Consider the following 19,264-nt stretch of genomic DNA (forward strand, 5'->3'; position numbering starts at 1 on the left):
TAACCCCGGGTGCGGCTGAGGAGCTCGTGTGCCCCTGGGCTTAGGGACGGGTGCTGGGAGGCCAGGTGTGTCCAGACGTGCACGGTGGTTTCTTCCTTTGTGTCTGAGAACGAGAGGTTCGTGGCTCTTCCATGATCTGTGCTTGGTTTTCTTGGGGAAATACTGATTTAAGTTTTACTCAGCCCTGGCACTGGGAAGGGGCATTTGCAAGCTAAGCACAGGGCTGCTGAACTGACTGCTAAGCTCCCTCTTCCGCAAGCCCAGGAGTCGCCATCAGCAGCTGGCAAATGAAGTTTGTTCACAGCCTCCCTCCCTCCCTTACCTGTGGGCACATTACACTGGGGTGTGACTGGGAAGCTGGAGAAGGAAATAAATGAGAGCAAGTGCAGTACAGCAGAGGAACTGGGATGCACAGCAGCAGGAGGCAGTTTCGGCAGCCACTGCTCCACAGAAGCTTCCTCTTTGCTGGTTGTACCGGCAGGCCTGGGTGGCGCAGGCTGTCCCTGGGGCCGCAGGGCACGCCAGCCTGCTGCTGGTGGTAGGTGGCCTGTCCTGGCCCCACCGGAGCAATAAGGAGATAGATATTCTGCTGTCACAGCCCCTTCTTGCAGAGCATCAGTCACTGCTGCTTCCTCTCACACACCTACCTACCTCCTGCTAGGTCACTAAAGCAGGGGCGAGGCCCAAGAGATTCGCCCCTCTTTGGTACCTTCCCCTTGCAATGCAATGGCTGTGACCCCTTCAGAAATCCCACAGTAGAGCTGAGAAGTAAGTCGTGGCAGAGGTACGATCCTGTTAGCAAGAGAAGGAGCTGTAGCCTCTTGGCCAAAAAGCAGGCTTCTGGTGGCACAGAATCAAGAGCAGCAGAGTTTGTGGCTTAATTCTGTCTTGCAGAAGCCACGGGTACAGCCCCTGAGGCCACAGTCGCTGGTCGCTGAGGCAGGCGGCTGTTGGCTGCTCGGCAAACACCGAGCAAAGGGATATTGCTGCATGCACCATCCAGCTGCTAGGAAGTCTGAGACCAGGGGGATTAGTAGCTGTTACCCTAAATACAAAGGGAATCCAGTGTGAGGTCTGCGAAATGGAGCACCATGGGGAGGTGAACTGCGTATTTAGGGAGTGCCTAGAAAGTGTGATGCCCCCAGACTTTTCAGGGCTTTTACTGCTACCAGGCTTGACCCAGGATCCTTGCAGCCATACCGTTTCTTAGCCAACCAGAAAAATGGCTCAGCTGTGGCAAAACTGTTACACCTCTCTTTGTATTCACATGTGCAAGACAAAACTCAGCTGACAGTCATCCACCTATCATTTAGCAGATCTACAGCTCTTACAGGAAATACTTCCCTCCCAAAGGAGGGCCAAAGCCAGCAGGAGAGCAGTACTGTCCTCCCTTTGTGGAAAGCAGACCCCCCATAGCATGATCTAAAGGTGAGGTGCCTAAAATCACAGAGTTTAATATTCAAAGGGGCCATTAAAATAATTCTTTTCAGTCCTTCTGCCTAAGGGAAACTGGTGCATTCCAGCCTAGTAACATGACAGCTGAATTCCTGAATGCTGAGGACACTGCATGAGCTTTGAGCTTTGTACATGGCTCTCACAAGGGGACAGGAGGAAACAGATTTGGCCTTACAGAAGAGGCTGTGGGCTAAAGCAGAAAATCTTCTCTTTGTCCCCCCACCCCGTGCCATCCGCACCCTGCTCCCTGCAACACTCCCAGCTCGGCTTGAGAACATCCCCATCTGATCCATCTGGATCCAAGAGTGAGAAAAGTTCATTTCAGACCCAGCTTGACATTCCCAGGTGGCAACTTAGCACTAACATCTCAATCTGTATGCAACATTTCAATCAGCGCAGAGTAACAAAAGCAGAACTATTAGCGCTGGGAGATGTTCAATGGTGGTAATGATGGGGAAACTCAGAAACTGGAAATGAGAAGGGAAAAAAAAAACCCTTAACACCCTGAAAGGCAGTGGGGAAAGAAGGGCAGAGAATTTTTCCTCTACACTTAGGCCAGGATCCAATGTTTGGATTAATGGTGCCATTACCCAAGAAAGGACTTCAGATAATGCTCATTCTTAAAATGTTTTTGTTGGCAATTAAATGGTTGCAGTTATTGATCTTCATTGATCTGATGTCCCTGATTTGCATAATCTATTAAAGATGAATGATTCATGATGTGTTTGCTGTGGGGCTGGGCAGTGCTCTCAGGAAGGACCAGAAAGGTGAGGAACTCAAGGCTGCCTCCTGATCTACCCCTGGCTAGGAGTTAAGAAAGAGGCTGGGACCTCAGCTCCCTCTCCCAGAAAGGGATATTGGAGTAATAGTGAGTATGGAATTGCTGCCTACCTGTTCTGCTGCTATAGTGTCACTTCTGAAATGCCTCTTTCCTCTTGTCCCAGGGCAGTCTGTGAAGCCCATTGATATCTGAAACAAGTCCACCCATGGAGGGTACGAGTTCTGTGTGCAGTTATTTCAGGATGTAAGATTTAGCTTCAGTCTACAAGAATGTTTCCCTAGCTCAGTCTTCCCAGGCAGGAAAGGTATCAATAGTCCTTTCCAACCAGAGCTGTCTGACACCGTATTTTTGCCCTTTCAGAAGACCTTAGAGAAAGTTCTCCCTTCTCTGGCTCGTGACTAGCTTGCCTCAGCAAGCTCTCTCAGCTCACACAGGTCTGAGAATACACCCCTCCAAAAACCATCAAAACCTCAATAGAAAGTAACTAACTGAAATATTAAGTACAGATGATGCTAAAATCCCCTTACCTGTCTGTGAGCTTCATAAAATTGAAGAGCTAGAAATGCTGCAAAACAGGCAGCCATCTCCCCAACATGCAAGAAAGCCTTCCCCAAAGTCCTAGTCATCAGCTTCTGGCCATCTATTCAAAGACACTAGGCTGGGAAACATGCTCCCACTGTCCTTTGTATAGAAGAGTCAATGCATATATACACAGCTTTCTTGTGAAGTACCAGAGAGAAAGCTCTTAAAAGCTGCCTGAGAACACTGCCTCATCTCTTCCTCCACACACAGGTCAATGGGCCAGCTCCATCTTGCCTTAATGTTGTATATCTGAGGGACTGGCATAGATCCCTGACAGTGTCTTGGGCAATATCTGTGGGTACCAATCAGGACTCCTAGAAGCAAAGACCCAGACTTCAACATACCAAGATAAGACAAGTACATGCAGTTGAACACCAAGACAAGACGTCTGTTGATAAGAGACATTCTACTTCAATTGGATCTATTGAAGGCAAACAGATCAGGCAGATTAGTATAAATTTGTATGGGGCTAGGAAAACACAGAAAACCTCAATAGTTTTCTTTTTTTTTCAGTAGTTTCCACAGGTCTTTGATTTTTGGAAAGTACTCAGCAGCTAACACAACAGGGGTGAGCAGAGGAGAATGTCACATTTTTGGCAGCAGTGACAGGAGTACTTTAAATCACAAGATGTTTACTGAGGCCTTGAATCCTTTGAGAATAAAAGGTTAAGATCCCTCTTTAAACACCATCGGAAGTCACATCTTTTGGAATACACATGCCTGAAGGGAGGTGTCTTCAAACCAGATTGTGAGTGCAGGGGACTTAGATTAATAGTTTGGGAATGGAGTCCTTTCCAACTCAGTCAGCTAGCCCAGAGGCTATCCAAAAGAAAGGCAGCACTATGGGAAATCAAACACAATGGACTTCTGATGGATGGCTTGCAAACTTGCATATTAACATACCACTAAAGGGGAGGATTTACCTACTAGATAGATTGTAAGATTACAGGAAAGGTAAAGAACAACTTCCCTTAATTGAATCCTGTCAGTTTTAACTAAATAGACTTCACTTACCAGTCTACTACAACCAGTGAGACCCACAAACAGAAGGCAAAAGAGAAGCCAAAGAAAAAAAGACAAAAAAAAAAAGCCATCACCCACCAAGCAAGCTACCAGGTTCTGTACAGAAAATGGTTCCTTCTCTTTGGGAAATAATTTTTTCCCAAAAGGAACAAGTATCATCCAAGGTGAAAAATTCTCATGACAGCCACTCATGATGTGTCAAACAGAGGCACCAAAAAAGCACAGATCCCATAGATCTCGCTTTCCTCCAGCCCTTCACCTCTGGCATGGGGTCAGATTTTTTTTCCACTTTAAGTCCATTTTTACAATTCAGTTAATATTTTCAACATAAATGTACACAAAAACAATTAATGAAACTAAGCATATTCGATATGTCTGAAAGTCATGCACAAATAGTAGGTAAACAGAATCTGATTTCTATGAAAGTTTTCTAGAAAGTTGTGATGCTAAGCACGGAGAAATCACTGGCTAGACACCTGGATCCAAAGTTTTTTGAAATGATCAACAATCTTTTGAGAACTTCAGCCTCCTGCAAGGTGAAAAGATAATATTTCCTTTGTTTCAGCTTAGTGAGTGAACTGAAGAGAATTTTGTTCAGTTCAATAACCAGGTCGTTCAAAACTAAGAAACAAACTAGGATTTGAAAAAGCAGGATCATTTGTTTTCCTCTGTCAGTGAGTGAATTATGCTTGGTGTGAAAGGATGAGATCTATTAGTTCTAAAATCGGGTTCTAAAATCGGTTCAATTTCCTCCTTTTATATATATATCTTTTCCTTCACTTAATAAGACATTTTTAATGCAAAACCTGCTTAGAAAAGCCTGTCTTTTTTGTTCCAATATATTTAGGAAGTCAGGGAACTTGTGGTCATTTTATATAATTAGCATGAATAAATTACAAATACTGTTTTTAATTGAATTCTAATTCCACCTAAATATAACTTGACACAAATCACAAGTAAAAAGTTAATAATCTAATAAAATAATAATACGGACTCATTCATTATTTTCCCATACAATAATATGTAAAGACAAATTATGTTAAACAACATAATTGCTTAAATAAATGTGCCCAGATGCAGTTCATCTATTTAGCAAAATTGAATAACCATGCTTAGTGTAAATTTTGTATTTGTCAAAATATTTGTTACCACCCTAGAATTCAACCTTTTAGGAAACAGCCACATGGTGCAAATGTAAAACTAGTTGATCCATCTTGCTATTTTACATAATGATTAAAACCGACCATTAAATTTGCTTGCACTTATATTGTTACACTGAGAGGGGGAGCGTTTCGTTCTGACTTTCCTTGTTCATAGTGGTGAAAATCCCCCTCTTGTTCCAATCTACGTTAGCCTCTGACACCAGTAAACAACAGCCCTGGTCAAGGCTTGACTGAGTTGACTCAAGAATACCTCTCTCACAATCTGCTAGGGGCCACAGATTGGCTTTGGTGATGGCAAATCCTCAAGATGCAGACCAGCAGTCTGCTGCACAGCATCACAGCTGTCAGCAGCCAAGGAGCCTGTTGGGCACATCTCTGGATGCCCCAATGCCCTGAAAATGGACTATGATAATCACCCACGTGGCTGCTACATGATTGTTATGATCCCGCCTCATCAAAACGAAGGAGATATTTTCTGTGAGGGCAGTCTGCAGTATGGAAGTATGCCAAATTGAGCACATGGAGCTGCTGCAGATGAGGGACAGGGAGGATGAGGAACGGCACTGAGTTCCATATTCTGCACTTCTGAAATAAGGGCTCATTTCTGCAGAGAGGCTGCAAGCCTCTTCTCTATTTAAGATGAGGAATCAACAAAAGTAGATGTCCACAGCGCCTCCAAATCTCATCAACTGCTTCCCATACCTAAGAAGAGATAGTATCTCTTTATCTTGCCAAGGAATTTGGAAAGGCAAAAGGCGTTACTACTCTTCCCCGAGACCAAATGGCTGAGGGTGATTGATGGTCAGATGAATGATCCCTGGAAGAGACAGAAATGGCAGGGGGAAAACATAAACTATTTCTACACTTCCAATGGAAGTTTCACTGACAATAACTTTATGATGCTGAAGAAGACAGCTCATGGACTTAAAAGCATATTGAAGCGAGGAACCCAGAAATGGGTGGACCTGAAAGAAACCATGCCTTCCTTAAATTAGCATTTAAGTGTAATGGCAAGAGCAGTGAATTTGCATTCCCCATCCATTTTCTTCAGCAAGGACTGGCATTACAGGCTGGACAAAAAGGGACTTTTTTTTTTTTTTTTAGAGAAGAGAGTTATATAGTCTCAGGTTTTGGCTTTTCTTTTGAGGCTGAATGAAGGAGCCAATAAGTATAGCTACCATGAAAATTTTCGTGATGTAGATGTTTGCCCACTGACAGCAAAGACTGTGCTTTGTATCTGAGTTAAGCAACAGCTGTCAGCAGATGTTAATAACTTTTGATCTCCATCAACTCTATTGGATTTAACCAGGCCAGCTGCTCGCACAATTGAAATTGCCCACTGCAGTCTTTCAGAGAAATGGAGAGCTTAGGGCGATCTTTGGCCCTTCTCAGTAGGTGCAGGACTGCTGTGGACTACCCAGGAAGATCTGTCCTGTCTCATGATCATTTTCCATCATGTGATGAAAGCCTTGGAGACACCTATTGTGTAGACTGTGTGCAAAAATAACATGCTCTGTTCTAATTACATTTCCCAGCATATATTTCAAAAGCATTTTGTTTAACACATGACATTCAAGTCCCAGCCCACCAAGGAATATACGAGTGTGCTTGACTTTAAGGCAGGGAGCAATCTGTAACTGCAATACCCTGATGGGCTGGGATACAAGAAAGGGGACACAGCATAAATCCGCTGAGCCTATCTGTTTACCAAATGTAGAGGCACAACTTTATTTCCCACAGACTTTGAAGCCTATTTTCCTCACCTCCACCTGCAAACAAATCTACTTAGAGCCAAATGCAGTTGACCCTAGTGGAGTTCCCAAGTGACTAACAGTATGCAGCTAGCTTCAAAGATCCAGATCACAGATCTGCTGGATGCTCCATGTTTAACTGGGTATGAAGACTATGAAACCTCAGTTTCCCAAGTAAAATACGGAGTGAGTAGCTCAGATTACTTGGAAAGCAGCAATTAATTAGAACAGATATAAAATCTAGGTTTGTAAAAGTGAGTTTCATAAAAAATGGGGCAAATGGATTTAAAAACTTGACATCAATGATGTCAACAGTTTTGACTCTCTTGGAGAGCAAGTTTTTGTTTTTTTTTTTCTCTTTCAATGTGTATTTCAATAACACACAAGTTAAGTGTTGGGCTAGAAACACGGATGGATCTGTGCAGAAACAGAAAATAAACCTGAACATGCAAGGTTCATTCCCCAGTCAGCGGGAATACAAAGAGAATGCAAGAAAGGTACAATGAGAAGTAAATTAGGTTTTACACACTTTTCTGTTGTCCTAGCAAAGGTCTGTTACTAACACAGAGAAGGAAAAAAAAATAGGATGATTTTTATCTTCAGTGCCACTTGCGTGATGCTCTTGCAAAAGAAGAGCTAGGAAGCTAAGAAAAGGTAAAGAAAAAGTGGTTCTGACATGCAGAAGGCAAAAGTCAAAGATAGGCTGTGTCAGTCCAGTCTGGTCTTCTGCATGACTTTGAGAAGTTCTAAGGCGAGATTCTCACATGGGATGAAGTGATGGGAGTCCACAGGCTGTGGCGTAAATTCACCAGCTTATGAATGCTGACGACCCCACCCCATCCTGCTTGCCACAATGAAACCTTTGTAAGGAATGATGTTATTAGTACAGGAGGAATGTAAATGTGGAAAAGACGTTTCAATAGTGGGTACAAGCATAGGATGCAAAAACACCTGAGATAAGATTCAGCTTTGACACAGGCTTCCTGCATGAGCTTGGGTACATTTTCTCTGTGCTCAGCTCCTCACAGGTAGAACAGTGATCCCTAGGGGATGCTGTGAGGATACGTGCTCTAAGGAGTCTGAGGCTTTGGGATCATATAAATATTTTATAGAGACACCAGGAAAAGGTGAAGGATACTAAACACTGTCAAGACTGTGAGCGGTGTTGTCAAGTGGGTGCGCACAAGCCATCCCTTATGCAGGGATGTGCCATCTTGATATTCTTCCCTTACTGAAAAGAAAAGGAGCACTGGAGTCAGCTAGGTTATCCTCCAGGAAACCGGTGATGAAAAACAAGCCGCTTATCTAGTCCTGCGAACCCCCCTGCTTCTTTCCCTTCAGCAGCAGAGAGCACGATAAAAGCTGAGATGAGTCTCTGTAGGAACCCAAAGCTGTGAATCTTCCTCTCACCCTGTCTGGCCAAAATCCCTTCATTCTCAGGGGGAATTTAGGCCAGAGATCACCAGTTCTAGCTCTCCGCCAGAATAACAGAGGAGAGGGTTAGAAAGGAAGAAAAACAGCCATAACTCAGCAAGTACACCCAGAAAGAAAGGAGCTGGAGATGCAGAAAATATGTAGTCCTCTGCTACGTTCCCAGCTGTATCCCCACCCTGCTCACCCTTTCAGATTTCCCCCACCGTCACATTGGCTGGTATTTTGTTGTTGCTCATAAACAAGGATAGTGCGTGCCATTTAGCAGAAAGGAGCCTGGGAGAGGAACAGCTTTCTGCTTCTTTGGAGAGGGGCTGCAAACTCATTCCACCCCCCACTCAATTATGGGTCGATTTCCATACCAGTAAGACATTGACAGATACCTCGGGGCTCCCTGGTGCCACCTCACCGAGGAACCCCCATGAGACTCAGAGAAGCCAGCAGAGCACGGCTCGCTGGCACTGGCAGGACTTGGGGCAAGAAGGGCTGAGCATGGCACTCCTTTTCCTGTTCTCCATCCCAAATACAAAAGAATCAGAGACTGGAGGAAATCAGAAGTGAAAACAAAGGAGGTGCAGCTGAAGTTTGAGGTGGTTAAAATGAAAAATGGGACTGTGCCACTCACAGGTGGATAGATAGATCAATCAATTGATCTCATCTATACTGACACACTTCAGAGCTATAATTCACTGCTGGGGCAATTATTCCAGCATGGCAGTGGCGGGAGTTATACTGGAGACAGAATTCAGGTGCTTTCAGTCAGTGGAGAGCTGGACAAGAAGAGGGTAAAAATTTGTAACTGCCACCCGCCAGTAAGGACGCATGGGATACCAGCTGTGGCTGTGCAGCTGCTGAGCGGAGACTGAAGGACAGGTAAATAGACACGCTGAGGTCTGAGTTTTGTTTGAGCAATCATTTGCTGTCTGACCTTATCCTCTCCTCTCCTCCGCTGTTCTTAGAGAGAGCCGTGCTTAGTGGCATTGTGTCCCAGTCTCTTTGCCATCTTACTCCTGACTTCTTTATCCCCCTGCGCTGAGTAAGTGGTGCTGCCTCTGCAAGGTGTGAGGAATTTTTCTTCATAAGCTTTGATGTGTTCAAGAGAGGGCTGGGCTCATCTCTGCTGCGAGTCTGACAGGGGCTTTAACAGCCTCAGAACACAGGGACAAATAGCTTCTGGTCCCTTAACCCTGTGCAGCTTTGCAAGGCAAGGCCTGGCACTGTTGTTCCCATTGCAAGGGCTTTAGGCAGTCTTTCAGGCTGAAATCCTCTCTGTGGTGGCTGGGCAGAGCGGAAATCCAGGGGCTGGATCAGATTGGCCTAATGCTACAGCAGCTTAAGCGGCCTGTTTTACCAGAGATTATGGTTTCACTTACACAGAGCACCTGAAAAATGCTGTGGTTTAGGAAGGATTATAGCTGAAAATTCCATGCTTTAAAAGAGAAATAAAGCAGGGGAGGGACTAGGAAACCCATCGTGCCCGGGGGCTGTGCAAACAGGATTAACCTCTGCCCACAGCACCTCTGGCTTCTGCCCACCCACATCTCCGTGTCCATCTTCTCCTCAGCCCCTCCTGCCCCAGCGGCTCCCCACACCTGCCCTCTCCTGCACAGTTCAGAGGTGCTGTTTACTCCAGTGACTCTGATTAGCTGCACAACAGTCACCACACACTCCAGATCCTATTTACCACACCCCCAGAAAAGTCCTTGCCCAGCAGAGCTTCCTATAGCAAAAAGGGCGAAGAAATGCCAGTCCTCACTGAGCATACCAGAGGCTTCCCATACACAACCTGAATGAAGAGGAACTGCACACCTTTTGGCCAGAAGGGATCTTTCCCAATCAGTTGGCCCACGAACATATGTCTTTGCTGCAAAGGAGTCTCGGTGCTCAGAGACCCTTGCTGGCCATCCAGGTTAGAGGTACTTGGAGGAGAACACAGATGGCAAACTATCATTTTTGCCAGGTAACAAACCTTTAGGAAACAAATGCCTCAGGATAAACAGCATTCGCAGACAGAAACTGCCCAGCCCTTTATAGTCTAGGTGAGCATTGCAGCCTCACAATAAGGTGCCTAGAGTTAATTAAAGCCAGTTCTACATTAATGAAGCCAGATTTATGACCCAATTATACGTCACATTTATATATCTCTGTATAAATCAAACCCACCACAACTAACTTATCTCATATGACATTGGCAACACTTGCCATTGCGGCAGAGAGATGGCTTTCATTTGTTGGCTCTAATTTGTTTACCTGAGGGTGGCTGGTTTGCGAGATGATTTGGATAGGATCTGATCACATCATCCATACTTCTCTTTCAGGTGTTCAAATACAGGACCCTATTACTGCTAACCCACCAAGTCTGGGTGTACTGGAACACCCATGCTTTAGGTCACAGAGTTCTACTATTCCCAGAGCTCCTACCTGGGAGCCCAGTTAGGAGCAGCTTCAAAGCTGTGTTTCTTGTGCCTGTGCAAATCTGCACTTCAGAAACAGTGGTCCAATGCAAATAGCAGTGCAAATGAAATCTATTATAAGTCTCCAACATTTTCTCTCTTCCACTGTATCTCTCCGTCAAGGTATCTGTCTGGCACCGCTGTACTTTGGGAACTACCGGAGTCAGTACTCAGTGCTTTTACAGTCAAAGCCACAAAGTATGCCACTATAAAAAAGATCAACTGATTGATCTATCTATTCACCTATTAATGGCACAGTCCCATTTTTCATTTTAACCACCTCAAAGTTCAGCTGCATCTTTTTTGTCAAAGCTTTTACAGAGCTTGGTTTGACAACCTTTGGCCTTTACACTGAGCATCCCATTTAACAGATGTTCATAACCATGCTGCTCTCCTGGGGAAGTTACCTTGGGTCTGAGAGACAAAGGGGTGTAATTCCCTGGGCCAAAATGCGTGAGTGTAGCATCTTTGTACGCCCTCAGACAGCAAGAGAACGCAGCAGGAAAGGGAGCACCGAAGCTTCAGAGCATTCTTCTCCTTCCCAACCCTATGCTTCTTCCTGTCCTCCCTCTCCTGCATGTCCCCTCCCACACTTCTCCTTGTCCCGCATCCCATCCCTCCCATCCGCCACCGCACTCCATTTTCTCGTATCCTGCTGCCCTGCAGAGGCATCACTGCAGTCAGAGCCTAGCCCCCGGGTGCATTTACTGCTGTTGTATCAGCACTGGCTCCTCTGATCTACTCCTAACCTTTTTATTTTTATTTTTGTTTTTAAATTAATTTCCCTGTAGATTTTAACCACTCCATTTTCATTTACCCATTTTGTTCTTCCTCTCCTCCCTTCCCCACCCTCCTCTTCCTCCCCCTGTTCCCTTTGTCTGTCTGTGTCCATCCCTTACCCTACCACAGAAAACCTCTCCTCTCCCCTCAGTATAAAGCAAGAGCCTCATGGAGCCTCTCTCACCCCTTTCACCCCCACCACGCCGGTCGGCTCTGGGCAGGCTGATCTTCAGCCCTTCCACATGACCCTTTCAGACGATGCGTCCACGCCTTGCTACAGTGCCTTCCTTCATCATGGTGCCCACTTTGGGCAGTCCAGCAGCCAGCCTCTGATAGCAGGTAACCGGCCTTGGCCACAAACTCAGCGGGGATGCTGCAGGCAAGGGGTTCAGTTTCGTCTGACGGGGAGACCAGTAAATGCTGCAAGCTCTTTGAGTGCAAGCGGGAACCAGAGCAACGATGTTCCAGTTCTGTGTATGCAGCATGTGTTCGCAGCTCCACGGAGAGTCACTTAAAGATTTCATGCCTGTCCTTCATTTTTGCAGAATAAAATGGGAAAAGAAGCTGTAACTACACAGAAGTGACTGGTGTCCCAGCTGGACGGGTTTGGGGCTTAGTAGGGAAACACTTGTACAGCAAAATCCTGTGTTGCCTCACTAACCACGAGGCCCCTGTGCACGGGGGGCCCAGCGAGGGTACTGCGTGCTAGCCTAGGTTGATGACTGCAGCTTGAATGTGTCTGCCAGCTCTAGGACTGTCAGCAGGGTTGTCAGCATGGGTTGCAAAAACTACAAGTCAGACCTGTACACAGTCAGTGGGTGAGCAGTGCCACAGCCACACAGCAAGCAGGACTCGAGTCAGCTCGTTGGGAAGTGTCAGCGTGAGCTGGCACCTTCATGTGGCAGGCCAGGTAGTCAGGAAACAGGGTCAGAGGCTATGAAGTCTTATAGCCACGTGAAATCAGATCTGTGGTAGTAGCCTTCAAGGGAAGGACAGAAGCAGGTCACAGAAGATGGCAGCACTTAGGAGCAGCAGGCTGGAGTGAGGCGGGGGAGGGAAGTGGAGTTTAAGGTAGGTATGAGGTAAAACCCCCATGCAAGAGGACTGAGGCATCACTGCTGCAGAAGCTCAGGGATGGCTTGGGTGAATAGTGTCAATCTTTTTAGGTGTCACTCCACTGCCAAAGAATGCAATTTGGGCTTTTTCAATAGGCAAGTTCTTCACAGTGCAGAACATGGTTCCTAATGCTCAAGAAACGTATCTTCTGCCTCCTTCATATTCCTATATTATTTTTCTCTTTGACCTGACGTCCTCCCTTTGTCTTGGTGACATTTGCATTTCTAAACCTCCCTGTAGGAAAGCAGCAAGCAACTGCAGAGAAGACTTTTGTGTTCATAACACTGTCCAAGTCTTACTGCAGCCAGTAGGAGCTCTGGGCATTTCCTAAGCCAAGGCTTATCCTGACAGACTCTCTCCAACAATATACTTCAGTGGCGATGCAGACTTACATGGCCACCCCCTAAGCTAGAAGGCACTGTTTCAGGAGATGCACTTGCTTTAGGACATTTATGGAAAAGTAGACTTGGGAGAAAGTGTTCAAAAGCTCAAAGAAAGTTGCAGTGATGAAGGTGCGGTTCTCACTCAGAAGGTTTTGGGAGAAAGGAGGATAGCTGGTACTGGAAGCATGTTATAAGCAGGTCAGACACTCGCTTTGACATAGCCCTGGAGTACAAGAATTTAATAACCCTGTTCACCTGGTGGTAATGAGAGGAGGTAATGGAAGGGGGCTGCTTCTACGTAGCAGCATTTTAAGAGTCTCCCTACAGGACTCCTATTCATGTTAGTGATACTATATTTGTTATCTTCTTTTTCAAGATTGGGATTTTGACAGATGATCACTTCCCAACACATTTTCCACACTGAGTTTTGAGTATCAGCCTCTGCGTGCTCACATCTAAATAAAAACACAGGGGTATATGTGCATAGATCGGGTAGCAGAGTGAGTGTGTATGTGTTCCCACTTGAATGGAAGTGTCAAAATGAATTAATTTTGCCTGCTACTACATAATGTTCTCTCTAACTTTTCAGTGACACTGTTTTCCCATTCATCACCTGCTGTTACATCTCAGACTAGTAAATACAGGAAACCAAAAATACATGAATTTGAAGCACAAAACTTTTTTCCCTTAAAAGAATGTGAGAAAAAAAACAAAACAAAACAAAAACACACTACATTTAGTAGGTGTTAGTCACACTGCTTAATGTGCAACTACAAATCACTAAAGCAATGGTGGTGATAAAAGAGTAGAAGAGTATAGAACATAAATCCCTGAGGCATTATATATTTATTTTTATCAATACTGGGGAGTGGCTGGAAAATGGCTTGGTCGCTCTAGTTCTGTGCCTGTTATCTAAGACAAGGTGAGCTAGGAATGTCAGCCATGGCTCAGGAACCTCTTCAGGGAGAGGGAAAGAACTTACATTTCTTTTTTCTTGAGCAAATCACCTCAGTAATCTTTAGTCAAGATCTACAAAAGCAACAACCTTGGTTTAGCCCACCTCATTCTGAAGAAACTTCCTCCCCTAGGGGTAATTCTCCATGTTGATTTAGTTTTTACTCTGCTGTTCAATTGTTATTTATTTCTGACTCCCCTGCCAAGGTCCATGTTTGTTTCAGGGCCTGCTTTATCAGTTACTGTTCTGCCACAAGTAGAGCTAAGGCAGTTCTTGTTCTTTCATTCCCATATCCCAGCCCAGTTCCAGTGGCGTCAATGGGCCATCCATAAACTGTCACTTCTAAAGGTGAATCAGACTGCAGTCCTCCCAGAACAGACACGTTAGGCAAAATTTAAGAAAGGAACGACAATGGCACAAACTTCTTGGTGAGCTACACCTCACCTAGGAAATGTGAAAGGCTTGAAAGAGCAGAGATCTCAGTAGGCAACGTTGGAGGTTGAGCTGTAAATCTCCCAGCAGCTGTGGGGGAAAGATTATCTTAATTTATTTAGCCTTTTCTTTTTTTTTTTTGGTTTTGGCTTGAAACTCCCAGCAGCTTCTGAGATGATTTCAGTTCATTTAAATGCAATAAGCACTAACAGCAAAATGCCCTTCTGGCTGGCCCATTTTCAGGCTAACCAGTCCAAATGAGGAAATGCCTCTGGCACCAACCAAGAAGCCTCCAGCTGCACTTCCTAAGAGATGAAAAATCAACTACAATCATCCACCCGATCTACACCGCTCTCTACTTCTTTGGTGGATAAAAAATACCAAGAGTTGGAGTATTACTAACAAAAACTTGTATCTGTGATAAAAATGAAGTGGGACTCAAATTAATTCACATGATCCAATTATTATATATTACACCATCACCTGGAAGGAGCCCAGCAAGTACTGATCTAATGCTAAGCACTGTGAAAATGTACTGGGAGCGTGCCCTTGCACCAAAGAGTTTGCAGCATAAGAAGAAGCACAGAGAGGTGAAGTGATTTGCTGATGGTTTTAGCATCAGCAGGTAAACGGCAGAGGTGGGACCAGAGACAGGCAGAGAAAACTCCTGGATCACTTTCCAGTGCCTTACCCATTGGTCATGCCCTAAAGCAACATCACCACAGTTTTGGAACTGCATCGACTGCTTATAGAAAGGACCTCAGCTACTCTGGCAATGAATGTGCTGCCATTCTCTGTGCAGCTTAGGGCGATTTTTATTTAGTGAAAATAGATCCAAAATTTCTAACAGGCTCAAAAATCTACAGTGAAAGCAAATTCTTTTGAGCCTCACAGCACTAAGTTTTAAGATCCATCCCTATAGCCTGAGATCAGAGTGCCACAATCTTCCCCCAAAATGTTCAGTAGAAGGTCAGCACACATGTAAGGGCAGGACGCACAGCATTTGCCCATCAAGCTGCTAGTGACATGATGGTGGGACAAAAGGTGATATCGAATCAGTACTGAAGGACCTTATCCCTACTGATGCCCTGTCCTGATTCTTTCCCTTTCCAGGTCGTGATATGGCAAGCACTACCTTGCCTGGCTACCCACCCCATGTTCCCCCAACTGGACAAGGCAGCTACCCAACCTCAACTCTGGCAGGAATGGTTCCTGGTAAGTCCAGAATTCAATAACGGTGCCCACGTGTTTGAACAGTATACTTGCAGTGGGAGAGCTTTCACAGTTGGCTTTGCTATTGCTTTGCTGCCATCGAGGTTTTCTTTCATATAAAAAACATCAGGTGCCTATAACCAAAGTAGCTCACAACCCTCTCTGTAATGTATCTCCCTCCCCCTGGTAACTGATTCACTGCTGCTATGGGCAACTAGCTATCTATAACCTGTGGCAATTAATTGGTAATTAATTAACCTTAGTATTCATTAACAGATGTAATTATTTTCCAATGACCCGTGCAGATTATTATGTACTGCTCGTGGCTCAGGATATTCAACTATCCACTAACTTAGGGTAACAACTTACGTCTGTCTAAAGCCAGGGCATCAAACTGCAAATCATCGATGGTAATTTAATACCTGCAGCTCTTGGAGAGCTGCTGTCCACAGCCTGAACTGGCCAAGAACTCAGCAATGATTAACAGCATTTCAGGAGAAACTAACCATTCACTTTCAACAACCAACTACTTACCCACCTCCTGTTTGTAAGATAGTGCCCCAGTCCAAGAAGGGACAAATCCTACATTCAAAGGCAAACTGTTCCTTTGCCACCCAATGCCTTTGGAGAAATACGTTCTCTTGGCAAACAGCTTAGGTAATACTGCCCAGGGTGTAGGGAGCACAGAGGACCATTTACCTGGGGGCAACAAAAGAGGTTATTTCCACAGGCTCTGCTCCCCACTTCTCAGATGACAGCTAGTCCCACTAGATAAATGAAGAGGCAGGATTTTCATTTCTCATCCCCAGTAGCTCAGGACTCAAGACTTCATCTGCCACTGATTTCTGCTTATGTTAACGCCCTGGGCTGGGAGCTGTGATGGCTAACGAGCAGGTACAGGCTGTTCTGCAACCTCTGCTGCTGGAAGAATGACTCAGACAGCAATTGTGAAGTGAAGCAGCAGAAAGCTGAGGACAGAAATCTTGTAAATTACTGCAATACAATTTCCCAGGGTTTGTGAGTGAAAAGCCTAACTTAGCCCTCATCCAAATCTTGGAACAGCTGGCTAAACAAGCATACACTGCAGAGGACAGTTAATCAGTGAAAATATCAGTGACAGCGAATGTTTGCAGGTCTGAGTCTTAACACCTTTAAATGACAAATCACTGCCTATATACCACCACTACTGGCTAATGCCTATGGGCACATTCTAGAGCTAACAGACTGCCTGCTTATCATCCTAAGACACACAAAAATTCCTGGGCTATGTTGTGAAGATGATGTGATTGACCTCCAGATCAGGAAAAGATAGTGGATCGGTACCCTCCCCAAGCGCCGCTTCAGTCCCTTGCTACAGCCAGCCTGCTGAACTCCTGGGGTGCTGCAGACTTCGCAAAACTTCAGGCATTGCCTTCTACACTACATTTTTCAAGGGGATGGTTTAAACTCCACTTGGCTCCAGAATCAGAGGAGCACTAAGACAATATAAATCAATTAAAAAAACGTAAGTCATTAACAGTAGGCAGATTCAGTTGTCAATGTATATGTCAGTTATAGTTCAAAACTTACAGAGGGTCATGGCATACAGAAACTACTGATAGCACTAAAATAGCCGGCTTGTTGAATGCATGCTACTAAACCACAGGCTCTTCCCAACTTCTGCCACACAGGATCTGGTCTAAGAAGTGTTCAGTGACTGCTGTGTAAGTTTAACATCCTCATTGCAAGGATGACACTGACACTTAAACTGAGACAAAGATTTTAAGACCATTAATCACAGGGATCACTTATCCAAGAATAGGAGATTTGATGCAGGGGCTACTTTTCCATAAGACAGCAGTGTCCCCCAAAACACACAGATACTGAAACAAAAAAGGGGGGAGGATACAGGATGATGAAGAATAAAGTCGAGTTGTACTCCAAAGACATTATTCAAGTCGAAGAGACATCTTTACATTAGATCTGATGTCAACATTCAGTTACAGAAAGCTTTTCCTGTGGGCTACTCAGGCACCCTGCAGTAGTTATTGCATCTTTCTACATCGCATCGAGTACTGGCTGTGTCAGTCAGACCCCACTGGTCAGACCCAGCCTGGCAGCCCTTCTGTTCTTATGTGACCGATGCCAACAAGCTGGAGATAGAGAGGCTTCCTGGGAAGGAACATAAGACTGGCTTTAATGGGTCACACTGCAAGTCTCTCCAGTCACTGCTCTCTGTCAGGGGCCAAAAGAGATTGCCTGGGAAAGGTGTAAGAGTAAAGCAGGTATCAGCACTTCCTTAAAAGATCTCCATGCCTCCAACAAGTTGCAGCTCAGAGACTTTTTAAGGCAGAGATGTTTAATATTAAGCACCCGCAATAGAATTCCCCTCCACACACTTAAGCAGTGTCTCTTGAACCCATACAAGTCTTTAATGTCTTCAGCAACCTATGGCAAGAAGGTACCTTAACTATGTATCGCGTGAAAACAACCTCCCTTACTGGTCCTGGACCTGCCACCTGCTAGGCTCACTTCATGCCTCATAGTTTCTGTATTAGAAGACTAAACATGCCAAGACTTAAATACAGATACCAACAAATACTGTTAGTAAAGGTTCCCAGAGCACAGATTGCACAGAATATAGGCCTCATGAGATTGATCCTCTGTGCTTGCTGGCAACCTCTGCTAAGAGTCCAGGTTGAAAAGGAAAAACAAAGCAGCACATCACCAGTGGTTTGTCACTGCCCCTGGGCCAAAAAGACCAGGAGCCAGTGCTTTAGGTGTATTAGAAACACAAAGCGAGCAAGGTGTCCACTCAGGGAGCATCTGTAAGAAACATATTGACAGGGAAACAAACAGCACCGTCCAGATGTGAAAGAATACGAGAGAGAGGCTCTATCCTCCCTAAAAAAAGATTCAGAGATAAAAACAGAGCTGGTTGGAAAGCAGAATTTCCAACCCATGCAAAATTCTGGCTTTCTGACATTTGTTTTTATCTTTCATTGGGATGAGGAGTCAGAATCTTGAAACTGTTCAATTTGCAAACATCAGGATGAAACATTTCAATAATGTCAACATGTTCTAGATGTCAAGACATATTAAAATAATAAAAGAGTTGAAAGGAAATTAAATGAGATGAGAAAGGCAAAATGAAACAAAACAAGAAAGTTGAAACATAATACTTTGTTTCAATTTGCAATCATTTTGGAACTTTTCCTTCCAAAACTCCGCTGAAGCTGACAAGCTAATGCAAAATATTTCCATTTTGATGAGACAGCATTTTCCAGAGGAAAGCTGTTTCTGAGAAGATCATTTGACCAGCGCTAACCAAAGTTTCTCTGTTCTGTCCGTGACAACCTTTCACTGGACTTCTCATTGTATAGCCTAGAGAAGAGCTTGTCTCCAGTAGCAGTACATCCATGCAACATGCTCAGTCATGCATGCAAATATCTCTGAGGTTTATGTGGATGATGTGCTAAGATACACGTCCTGCATTCGCATTTGCCCGTAACTCCAGATCACCGGCTGTGGACATGGATGAAAGCCAGCAGTCCCTGCATGCAAACCTAAAAAAGCAGGGGTTAGTCAAGGATGAGTCAGGAATTGCGCTATGCTTAATCTGTGCATTTGTGAAATGCTTCCTGCGAAGGTAACAGAGCACCTTTGATCCCTGGCTCGCTTCTTCGACATTCCCAGAAAGGCCATCAAGTTTCTGCAAACTGTTTTGGTGAAGTGAGCATCCTCTGAAACGAACTGCAGTTTACACAG

The 19,264-nt window shown here is 44.8% G+C and overlaps 1 protein-coding gene and 1 long non-coding RNA gene across 24 annotated transcripts in view; one reads left to right on the plus strand and one right to left on the minus strand.

Annotated features, from left to right (window-relative positions):
- LOC136791237 (uncharacterized) overlaps positions 1 to 19,264 on the minus strand; it is a 318,474-nt gene that overhangs the window by 190,938 nt on the left and 108,272 nt on the right. The gene's annotated exons all lie outside the window — the stretch shown is intronic.
- PAX2 (paired box 2) overlaps positions 1 to 19,264 on the plus strand; it is a 94,134-nt gene that overhangs the window by 70,546 nt on the left and 4,324 nt on the right. For 7 of the 13 annotated variants that reach the window (XM_067000446.1, XM_067000447.1, XM_048069042.2 and 4 more), the window contains 2 exons: positions 11,549 to 11,758; positions 15,419 to 15,520. In XM_067000446.1, the coding sequence (XP_066856547.1) occupies positions 11,549 to 11,758; positions 15,419 to 15,520 (312 nt within the window). Of the gene's footprint in view, positions 1 to 11,548; positions 11,759 to 15,418; positions 15,521 to 19,264 lie in introns of those variants that run through there. The other 6 variants (XM_048069047.2, XM_048069043.2, XM_048069044.2 and 3 more) reach the window with 3 other exon arrangements.

Source organism: Anser cygnoides, chromosome 7, assembly GCF_040182565.1.
Source record: "Anser cygnoides isolate HZ-2024a breed goose chromosome 7, Taihu_goose_T2T_genome, whole genome shotgun sequence".
Lineage (NCBI taxonomy): Eukaryota > Metazoa > Chordata > Aves > Anseriformes > Anatidae > Anser > Anser cygnoides.